Source organism: Diadema antillarum, unplaced genomic scaffold (assembly GCF_040938485.1).
Source record: "Diadema antillarum isolate AM-2024a unplaced genomic scaffold, OU_Dant_1.0 seq00001118_RagTag, whole genome shotgun sequence".
In the NCBI taxonomy this organism is placed as follows: domain Eukaryota; kingdom Metazoa; phylum Echinodermata; class Echinoidea; order Diadematoida; family Diadematidae; genus Diadema; species Diadema antillarum.
This window is the reverse complement of record NW_027271932.1, coordinates 35658-47692: the sequence shown is the minus strand read 5'-3', so window position 1 is coordinate 47692 and position 12035 is coordinate 35658. Positions and strand designations below refer to the sequence as shown.

General features: G+C 37.1%; 1 protein-coding gene across 1 annotated transcript in view; it reads left to right on the top strand.

Moving 5' to 3' along the window:
• LOC139743881 (uncharacterized) overlaps positions 1-11663 on the top strand; it is a 33362-nt gene extending 21699 nt beyond the window's left edge. Inside the window, exons 16-26 of the mRNA XM_071654345.1 lie at positions 3017-3211; positions 3742-3804; positions 5399-5413; positions 6208-6270; positions 7018-7071; positions 7998-8033; positions 8576-8602; positions 9219-9263; positions 10433-10519; positions 10971-11019; positions 11537-11663. Of these exons, the coding sequence (XP_071510446.1) occupies positions 3017-3211; positions 3742-3804; positions 5399-5413; positions 6208-6270; positions 7018-7071; positions 7998-8033; positions 8576-8602; positions 9219-9263; positions 10433-10519; positions 10971-11015 (630 nt within the window). The 3' untranslated portion in view covers positions 11016-11019; positions 11537-11663. The remainder of the gene's footprint in view (positions 1-3016; positions 3212-3741; positions 3805-5398; positions 5414-6207; positions 6271-7017; positions 7072-7997; positions 8034-8575; positions 8603-9218; positions 9264-10432; positions 10520-10970; positions 11020-11536) is intronic.
• Positions 11664-12035: the final 372 nt, after the last annotated feature.

The window sequence follows — 12035 nt, the reverse complement described above, 5'->3', positions numbered from 1 at the left end:
GGTGATAGAACCCTCAAGAAGACACAGTGAAGTCATCAGCTCAGGAACACGTTGTGTACAGTTTATTACACAAAGAAGTGAACATGAACAACACATGTATCAAATTTCAATGACATGATTCATGTTCCTGCTGCAAGAAGCCAAATATACGAATATCGCATAAACATTGTGAAGTTCTTGATGGATTCACACTGTTCGCCTCATTCTCTTCACTTTCTACTTCACTTGATACTTCACTCTGTTCATCTCTGTTGGTTACCATGGATGTGCCATCTCACTTGTCTGATTTGTAAGGGCTTCATTCTCATGTTGCATTGCTATGTTTTTGCTAATGCATTCTCTCTGTCCTCTTTATGGCGATGAGGATGTGGTTTCGCGATTTTGGAATTTGTCTCTGCGGTCAGCTTGTTGACATGTTGCCATGGTGGCAACGTGTCTTGGACTCCCCATGGTAGCACTTTGTGTGGACCCCCCACTTGTGTTTGCTCCTTACCATGCTGGATATGTCATGTCAGCGGTAGTCCCTTCAGCTTCTTGCTGCTTGCTTTATGTCTGTTGAAAGAGGTCGTGCAGTCTTGCTGATAGTGACCAACTCCAGTTTGCAAAAGCAACATACCTGCCAGCTGGTACATGCATGATGACCGATAATGCCCTTTATTTTGGCAGTTTCAGCATTCGACATAGTTGTGATCTTTTAATGGTTGTCATTCATCGGGGATTCTGATTGACCACTTTGGCGACCACTTCCAAGTGCAACCATCCTGAGCCAGTTTCCAGCTTGCTGATTTCCATTAATTGCAGTATCGAGGGCGTATAATCTTCACGTAGATGATGACCAGGGCAATAAGGAAGGCAATCAATGCCAAACATCCAACTATCAATCCAATATGGTCCCCTCCGGTTGGATGTTCTGGACTGGTACAGTTTATTGTCTGTATCAATGGTTTTAGAATTGTAGTCATTGCTGCTTTTGATGTGCATAGAGTTACCCTCAGAGTCACTACATCTATACCCTCAGTGTTATTGATGCTGACACGGATTAGTATTGACGTGTTTCTGAACAACAGTTCTACCTGCCATCGGTCCCTGTAGTTTGTTGATGTCACATGAGTTCCATTGAAGACTGTGTCTCCTTGGTCCTTCAGGATGATCATAGTTTGGTGAATATTGCCTGGGCCATCTTGTAGATTAGTATTCAAAACTTCGAACTGAAATTCGCTCGTTGTATTCAGGCACACATTCTTCTGTGATGCACTATGCAGTAAAATGGTGTCATTGCCACACTCCACATAATTTGTGCATTGAGGCAGTTCGGTCGGATTGTGGATACAACAATTCACTTGCATGAACAGGAATCCATGCATAGCAGCAAATACAATCCCCTTCAGGCCCATGGTAAAAGGCAATACCGGTAAATCACTGTTCACGAATGCGAAGAATTAAAGCTATCGATGCTGCTTTACAAAGTGATGTGCGAGAAGTAGGAACATACGCTGGCAATACGTAGCTCAAGCGATATTGCGTGCTGTGGATTGGAGCGGTGAAATAGTGCGGACACGCGAAAGAGTTCAAGGTTCAAAACGCACTGTACAGTTGTTCAGCGAGCACAAGGAGCACACGCGCACAGCAAAGCCTGTTATAACTTTAGTTTGGCACAAAAAGCTTGGCTGTGATCACAGACATTTAACATAGTCTGTCGTCTATATAGGTAGTAAGAATATCTCATCTTTCAAGTTGATTTTGAGTTGCTGAGCTTTTGTGTTTAATAGAAACATATACTAGCCAATTTATTAAAGACAATTGTTCAATCACACCTCCAATTGAACTGGACTGTTTATGTAGCTATCACTTTGTCATTTTGAGGATGACTAATCAATTATTAGGGAACGTTCACTTTCTCGACATAAGGAACAACAGCGTAATGACCAATGAACACACTTTAGTTGACAAACGTGCGCTATTGTGATCATTCTATGGCATCGATCGTGCAGTATTCATTGTCAGTAGTGTGTTTTGGGTTGTGCATTGTGCGCAAACTTTGTACATTTTTAGCTCTTTTTTTATTAAAAACCCAATGATGGATTTGCCCCAAACTTGGCAGGTATCATCCCTAGGGGTGTAGGATATCAGTTTGATTGAATGGGCACCATACCTTTCCTCCCCTCCCCCCCCCCCCCCCCCCAGCCAGCCAATTTGATATTTTCATCTTGTTCTTGAAAATGCTATGGATGGCCGAATTTTCACCAAACTTGCCAGATTACCCCAAGAATGATATAGAAATATTTGTATAATAGGCACCATTCGCTCTTGGGAGTCCCCAGGGCACAATGCCTAGGGGAGGGAGGGGAGATTACAAAGCAATCAGATCATGGAATATTTTCAAATCTTCCTCTCCTGAACTTTAAGTGATAAGCTGAGATAGCGCTTTGAGTAACAGAGTTGGTGACCGTACTGTCAAGTTTGTTCATGCCAGATCGGGAGGTAGGTAGCATTACCCATATAAACCCAATTCAAAGTATCATCTTCTTGAGAACACATGTCAGATTTTCAGCAAACTTGGCATGTTGTAATGTCACTTGCACTTTGGGACCCCACCCTTGTTCCTCAGATCCCCCAAATTAGAGAATCCAAAAAAAAACCCCAAAGAAATAGATGAAGAAAGTAGCAGTAATGCAACAGTATCAGAGGAAATATCAATTCTGATCCATTGTGTATGAAATGGACAGATGCAGAAGGTCAAAAAAATAATGATAATATAAAGATTGAAATTAGTAATAGTAGCCAATATTATTAGTAGTATTAGTAAAACATCAGCAGAAGATTGCCAATGACACTGACAACAATAATTACATTTAGATCATTATAGCAACAACAATGATAACAACTGATGATGAGTATCTGTACACTACTCTTTCCACCATTACTGGACCCCTCTTAAAGCTTAGACATTATAAACACAATTTAGATGGTTTGAATGAAAAATCCACAACTTTGGTTTTGATTATCACTTTTGTAGGGTTTGCAGGGTCCACCAGGGGAGCGTGGAGATCAAGGCGAACCGGGTCTAAGAGGGATGCCAGGCGATACTGGCCCACAAGGCATCCCAGGAATAATGGGAGACAGGGGCTTGGATGGCCTGAATGGACTGGATGGTCTCAGCATCAAGGGAGAGAAGGGAGAAATGGGAGAACTTGGTCTGCAAGGGATTAAGGTAAGAAAAAGGATGCAGATGTTAAGATTATTACTTTTTGGGGGGGTTGGGTAGTGTATGAATGTATGAACAACAATTACTTGAATTAAATGGTCCAGCTTGTCTTTGATTTATGGAAAACTAAAATTTTGAATATCTTGTTCAACTTTAGCAACAGTTTTTGGCAATGATGGAATGCCACTTTCCTGAAAACATGCAAGTGGCACATCACTCAATGCCATGTGGGAGACAGATATAACTTTGGCAGTCCATTGGACACTAGCATTTCATGAACATATAAAAATAGGCATATAGGGTTTACATATTTTCAGTGAAATGATTATAGTGATTTCAAGGATATCTTTCAATCCAGTCATAGTTCATGTGATAACATATGTCATTTTACATCATTTGTAATCATTTAACTTGGTTTCAGTGGAGTGATTTTAAGACATTTGTTGCTTTCAAAGAAGATAAAGCAAAAAAGTGTTTGTTGATCTGTGTTCAAACGGGAATAAAGGCCAATGATTGGCTGATTGTTTATTCTGCAGGGTGAGAAAGGAGAAGAAGGACCCTATGGTAAACCAGGAAAGAAGGGAGAACCAGGAGCAGGGGTAAGAGACATGATATGAATAATATTCTACCTCCCCCCCCCCCCTCATCTCTTCATGTATTTCACTAATGATTTTGATAATGACCATGCTTTTGCTCTTGCTGGTAATAATGATGACAGTGATGGTGATAATAATGATGATGATGCTGACAATGATGGTGACGATGGTGGTGACTGTGATGATGATAATGGTGGTGGTGGAGGTAGTGGGGATGGTGATGGTGATGATAGTGATGATGATATGATAATGATGATGATGATGATGATGATGACAATGATGGTGGTGACTGTGATGATGATTACAATTTATTTATCTATTTATTTATATGTTTTATTTTCACAGGGTGGCTCCGTCAGTGGGTTAAACACTGTTGTTCTTGGAGGCCCTGCATGAACACATACATACAAATAAACACATAATGATAATACAATACCAACATCAAGTTTGCAGTATCAAATCTGTATATAACGTAACATACTATATACTGATATGTATTAAACTCAAAATATAACAAAAACTAAAATTATCACTGAAGATGATTAATACCCCCCACCCCTAGTGTTGCTTTATAATATGTGATGTCATGAGGGCAATGATGTTAATCAATGACAATGATGATGATGATCAGAAGACGATGCTTATGTTAATGATGATGAAGATGATGATGAGGATGATGAGGATGATGATGAAGATGATGATGATGATGATGATGATGATGATGATGATGATGATGATGATGATTATTATTGAGATGGTTTTGTCACTGCCAATGATTATTAGGATGCAGCTGGCTTTGGTTGTTGTGATTGTGATAATGAAAATGATGATGATGAGCCTATGATAATGAAGCTATTGTGATTACTTGATGAGAATAATACTTGTCTTTATCAGTTATCATGCCCTTACCATTATAGTTATTACCATTATTTATATGCGGTCTAGATCTCTTTATATTCTATTGTTTTTATGGTATCAAAATTGACATCATTGCCACTTCTGTTCTTACCATTTTGTCAATTATTGTAGTTTCTGTCTTTTTTTAGGGGGTTGGAACTATGATGCAGGTTTAGAATTACAATCAAATTGTCTTGTCATGATCAAGATTTCACCATTGCAATTGTTATCCAATCCATTACTAGGAAGGAGAAATGCATGAACAAATTTGAGTCAACTTCTGTTGCATTTCATATTTCAATGCCTCACTTTGAACCTGTCTTAATTTTTCCCTGATATTTTTTTTTTGTGTGTGTATGTGCTTCAGTACCTCATGACTAAACAAACAAAAAAATTAGATGAATTGAAGGTATAGTCATACAATGCTCTAAAATGTTCCTTCCATGACAGCAATTCCTCGATAGCAATTTGTATTTGTGTGGGGGAAAAAAAGCAGCACATAGCCCCACTTTTAAGAAATGTGGGGCCCCTTACAATCAGTTAGCCGTCTACAAAAGAGAGCCCAAAGCTTAGATCATAGAATTCTGTGTTCTACCAATAACATGTATTTCTTGCACTGGAGAGTTGTGACATGAAAAAGAAAAGAAAACAAAATTTATTGGTGTCTTTGATTTGTCTCTTCCGTATTTCTATATTTCAGTTTCCTGGTGTACCGGTGAGTATGAATAAACCTTTGTTGTTGTTGTTGCTCAGTATTTTTGCATTTGTTGCTTAGTATTTTTGCGTGCATTTTTAATAACATGTATCAAACTGGAGCTCTTTTCTTTAGAACTTCCTATATCTTTCTATATCTTTTGTCGATAATACAATACAAATGCATTGCCTAGTTCTATTATGTTTCTTCACTGTAGCATCACTTCTGTTCAATATTCATTTCCAGGGATATTTTTTTCTTCCTTTCTGAGCTCTATAGATTGGGGAGATTGATATGCTCTAGGGGGTACTAAAAATCAGCATGTGTGATGAGATAGGAGTAGATGTGGTGAGAATATTTCTTGCAACTTATTGTCATTGTCTGTCTTTTGACTCACATCTCCCAAAAGTTTGATGAACGAGTCTCGTAACTTCTCTCAAACTCATGAGTGTTGTCATTTCCTACTCTCCTCAGCCCAGTCACTGTTTGTTTGTTTGTTTGTGTGTATACATAATTATAAGTAACATAAGTTTACATAATTATAAGTAACAAAAATGTGGAAATTGCCAAAAGACAGAAACTGTATCAAAAACTGAAAATCTCTGTGTTCTCAAACGTCAGTCAGCTCAGGGAAACTTGTGCAATGCTTACATTTGAAAAACGACTTATTCAACAAGCCTAAAGTTTTTATTATGTGTGTGTGTGTGTGTGTGTGTGTGTGTGTCAATGTGAAGTACAGAGGTATTCACTCTTATCAGGAATCTATGAATAAAGGAATTGTCATATCCTTTGTTTCTGGTTGTTGTTATGTTTAGGGTGTGAAAGGTAACCAAGGTTTTCCAGGCTTGAAAGGAGACAAAGGAGATACAGGCAGAGATGTGAGTAGATCAGTGCCCCGTTCACATTCATTAAAGAGGACTGTAATTCACATGGTTTGACCAGATTGCAAGCACAGAAATAGAAATTGTGTCCAGCCCTTTGCATTTTTCAGGTGTGATTATGACTCTGTGTCTACCTCTTCATTATGTCATTCTGGTGAATAGTCATAATGGGCTGATACAGTGTTTGGTGGTTCTTGATATATATTACTGATATGATTTAAAAAAAAACTGTTTTGACTTTTATATTTTGTGTTTCAGCATGATGTTAGTAATGAAAACTTAAGGTAAATTTGGCACTAATGACAAGAATGCAGCATTCTTTTCAACAGCCTCGGAGCATGGATAATGTAACAAGTTTGGTTTGAAACCATGTATACATGCTATTCATTCAATTACCTCTAATTATCAAACTATATCGACAACTACTCAGTATTGTGCACTCCAGATCATTTGCAATATTTGTATATTATGTCATGTTTTGTAGAATAAGATAATTGAATTCAATTCAATTCAATTCAATTCAGTTCAGTTCAATCGAGAATTGAGAATTGAATTGAATTCATCTGAATTGTATTGAATTGAATTGACTGAATTGAATTGAATTGAATTGAATTGAATTGAATTGAATTGAATTGAATTGATTTTGAATTGAATTGAAATGAATCTTACGGCTGTTCTCCAATGTGATGGGAGAACCAGACAAGGTGCTTTATCCTTACAATTAAATGTGACTTCCTCCCACAGGGTAAGAATGGGACGATGGGTCCAAGGGGGCCGTACGGACCAAAAGGAGAACCAGTGAGTCATCTTTAGATTGTCTTGTCTCCATTTTGTCAATCAGTTCATTTTTTTTTCATATACCAGACGTACTTCGTGTTTCCTTTAAGTTTTCCCATTAGTGTTATAGTTGAATAATAACTTTATGTGCATAGTCTTATCTCCCCCGTTTTTCGGTCCCATCTTTTGTGTTTTTCAGTGGAATTTTTTCTTCTTTTTTCACTCCTATTTTCATATAATTTTGAGTTATATATTGCAATGTTTTGTCTCTTTCTTGTGTGTGTGGTGGTGGTGGTGGGGCAGGGGGGTTTACTTGTCCTTATAATCCAATTTCCTTCATATTTTCCCCATCTTTTCATGTTTGTCTTCAATTGTTTTGTTTTGTAGTCATAATAAATTTGGTTACCTTTTCATATATCCGCATTATTCATGCCTTTTTTTAACCCGTTAAGGATGAGTCCAAAGTATACCCGGGCAGGTGTCTATGGGAAATGCATGTTGTAGCAAAATCAAACCGTCCTCGACGGGTTAAGCAAAGAAACATCACCTAATCTCTAAATCCCCTTCACTTTGATGCAATCAGAACTTACCATGGTATGTTTATTTGTGAAGAGAAGGCCAATTATGTTCTCTTTAACTCTCATTATGGTGTGCTACCTTAAAACAATTACTAAATATCAAGAAGATATGGTTTGATGAAAGAATGTATTCAATGGTCATATTTCAAAGTAATGCAACACTGAAGGTGATTTGGCAACTCACTCCATGGGAAAGATATACAGTGCAGCTATGAAATGTTATGATCGAGTATAAACTTACACTCAGCAAAAAATTCAAATCAAAATCCTTTTGCCTTTTCTTTTCCAAGTCCAGTACCTGTGCATTTACTTTTCCCCACTGCTATGTTTGAGATATCATCTCAAAAATACATCTTGTTGTCATTCCAGGGAGACAGAGGGCTTCTTGGTGTAAAAGGAGCACCGGTGAGTGTCTGTTATGTTGTGAAGTTGGCGTATCTATATGGGCAGACTTTCCCTGTGAATGAATTTGCATGTGGAGTTTTCAATTTCTTCTTATATCAGAGTGTTTAAAGTGAAGAATTTTGCTTACCTTTTGTGCTTTTACCAAGGAATAGCAAACTCATGCTCTGATTGGATGGTAGGCCTATGCATATCTGGATGAGTTTTACCGGTAATACAAACATAACAATCAATTTTTATCATGAAGATGCTGAGATTGTGAAGAAATGATAATGATAATAAAATGAATGTTGATGAGAAGAATTATAACTCTGCCTGTCATTATTATAATCATGGTCAATTATCTTTATCACTTTTCAATATTAGCCATGACGGTTGTTACTTTGGATGTGGTGATGATGATAGTAATGCAATTATTTGGTTGCCCTGAGTTACTGGAGGTCTGTCAGTTCTAATAATCAAGAGAAACAGAGATGCGTGGGCTGGAAAATTAAACTTCTTGTAGCTTATTAATATAACCTTGATTTCCCCTCCTCATTCAACAGGGAGACTATGGTCCTACAGGCCCAGAGGTAAGAAATTAGATTTCTTTTATCTTCTTTATTTGCCTGTGTGATGCAAAAATGAACTTTTCAATCATTTTTTAGGCATGTAGCTATAGGGAACAAGAGAGGAATATCCCTTGTTTATTTGATGGATGCGTTGTGACAGATTTACATGTAGGACATTTGTCTATGCTTAATACACACATTCCTGAATTTCACAAAGCTAGATCTTTACCTCAACCAATATTGTACCATCCCTTGAATGTGCTCAAATGCTTTGTTACTGTGATTTCAAGGAATACATTTTCAAATGTTCACAGATGTGTGCATACATCTTGCTGTTATTTTGTGTCTGTGAAGAATCATGTGCATAAACTATTCTTTCTTTTCAATATATTGCTATGATCGTCTTGCATTGGTATGCATTAGATAAATCATAATTTCATTTTTTATCAATTGTAGGCCTATACATCATGAATGAAGCTCAGGCCATGTGTTCATAGAGCAAGATATGATTTGCCATCTACGTTTACATATATTTCATCCTTTGTAAGACCATATTTCCTCATTAACTTGAAGGACTGATGCAGTGATATATTATGTAACTGAATTCCTTTTTCTTTTCTTTTTTCTCAAAACACAGGGTCCTCCAGGAGTGATGGGACCAAAAGGATCTAGAGGAGAAAAGGTTTTTTATTCCCCCTTCCCTCCCTCCCCCCCCCCCAAAAAAAAAAATACTGAATATAAATGTGACCTTGCACCTCAAAACAAACAAAAAGTCGCCAGACATGAATTTTTAGTGAAGACCATATTCTGAAAGAGCAGACTTTAAGCTTTAAAATGATGTATAACCCAAATCAAATGGATCTAAATATTGGAAAGAAAGCACAAACTCAGGAAAAGTGTGAACTGAGAAAAGAAGCTCTGAAGTACAGTGTCTATTCAAGCGCTTAATCTTTACCAAACCGTGCTGGCTGTGCGATGAATGGGACAAAAAACAGGAAGTAAACCACCAGAGTAACAACAATGAATTGATTATGAGATTAAACTGAAATTAAGCATGCCTCATTAACACATTCTGTTTATAATTAATGCCAACTTTCAAAGTAGTAGCACTATCCTTTCAAAAGTTATTAGAGTTGAAAGTGAAGAGTGTGGACAAGGTTTTTCAGAAATGAAAAAGGGATTCTAAAGACACACCTAATCACACTATTCTACCAAAAATGTTCAAGAAAAACTGCGAAAAAACACACTTTCCTGCCCGTTTTATGATGCAAAATTTTAGCATAATGTAAAAGAAGACCAGCTCTTTCAGAAAATATGAAAAAGTCAAGTTCGGCTAGGTTGACCCATTTCACTTATTTTCAGTCCTCACGCAAAATCAGTGTGTGCGACTTTATGTTCATTTTGAGGTGCATGGTCACAAATAATTGGACAGTTTCTTATTTTGAACCCTGTCCTAATGTCTCTCATATGTCAATCCTGACATACATTTATCTTAGCTTTGCTTTGTGTGTCTTGTAAAAGTAACATGTGATTTTTGTTTCCATTGAATTTATTTGTTTAATTTATACTTACAAATTCTATTTGGAATGTTCAAAGCATGATGGCATTCCGGGATAGGAATAATGGCTTTTACAGGAAGTATACATGGGTTTTCAGAAGTATATTGCACACCGAAATGTTATGAAAAATGATTAAAAAGAGACAAAATGTTTGTGTGTGTAACACACATGATATATATATATATATATATATATATATATATATATATATATATATATATATATATATATATATATATATATATATATATATATTGATAATGACTTCTCCCATGATGTGTTCTTCTCCCAGGGAGAGAAGGGTAAACAGGGTAAGAGAGGGAAGAGAGGACCAAAGGGAGTACCAGGAGCACCAGGCTTAGATGCACCGTGTCCTGTGGTGAGTAGAATCTTGTCTCTATGGTAACCGTCTCTTTGCATCTCATACCATATCTCCTCTGCTTTTTTTTCCCCTTGGTCTCAGTGAAAATTGTCATCTTCATCTGCAGTGAAATCCTTTGTAAAGAATAACCTACCATCACTTTAGGCTCTTAATCCATCAGTAAATTGAATCGTCATCTTCACAGAGTTCATTATTATCATAATATTTCATATTAATCAAATATGATAGATGATGATGACATCAAGCCATCATTGGGTCATAATGGTGATTTGATGGAGTTTTGTGATTCCATTCTATTTCAGTTTTATGGTTGATAAATGCATTTAGTGTTTTACACTGCAAGTGTCATATTCTCTCTCTAGAATGATGAACTTTGACACATATACGTATATGCACTTTCTGGTATTTATTTCTAATCTACTCTTCTAATATTCTTTTTTTATTTCAGGATAAGGATGGCTTGCCTTTCCCGAATTGCTTTCCTGCGGCATAGTGAGGTAAGGTAGACAATCTGACGAGGTTGCCAGGTGTGTTAGAATGACAGAAAATATGAAGACACCTTGGAAAACACTGACTGTTTTCTTTCACTGCCTCTGTGCATATTCAAAATAGTGTCATTCAAACCAAAGTTGGTATATTGTGTGGCATGACAAATATCAACATTTTGATACTTTAAACTTTCAAAAATGTTAATTGTACATGTATGTAATAATAATGTAAATCAAATATTAATTGTTTCATGACCATGGAGAATGACAATACAGCAATATCCACTATTCAAAATATCAGTACTATTATGTCAAAAGTCTTTGAAGTCCATCCCTCAAACTATGGTTACTTGAATAAAGAAATTTGAGCTAATTGAAGGGAAAAAAAGGTGGTACTGAGGTTACGATGGATATTATTTAAAAAGAATTAGAATGAATACAGCCAGAGAAGAGACAGGGAAGTGAATAGGAGGAAGAATATGGCATTAAAATCTCTGTTATCTATTCCCTTCTCTGTTCTTGGCAGTCACCATGACAACACTGGAACCAAATAAGATTTGAGCCCACTGGAATCTTCTGTGCGCACTCCTGTGAACTCTAGCCCCAGTTTCTTGCCAAGATCTCTTGTCGGTAGACCCAGATTTGCAGCCGGCAGCTTGTAGCCGAGTTACATCCAAAGCGTCCTTGAATAGCCACCTACGCCCTGCATGTCCGGCCACTATTTGATGGTGACGTTTTGTGATGCACATTCAAACTCACAGTCCTGCCAGCCAAAGACTTATTTTTCAAAGGGGAGTGGATCTGAGTAATCATAAAGGCATGTATTGTGGGAGGCCACTGCGACTGAAACTAGAGTCATATTATGGAGTACATGCCAAAATCTGCGTCAATGAGACAGGAGACTCTATAAAAGCAGAAATGAGAATTCTTGGAGACACATGGCCGGGATGAGGTTGGTTCATCCTCAGACGACTGTGTTTCAATGGCATAAAGGCATTGTTTGATTGGTGGATGGGACTAGCACA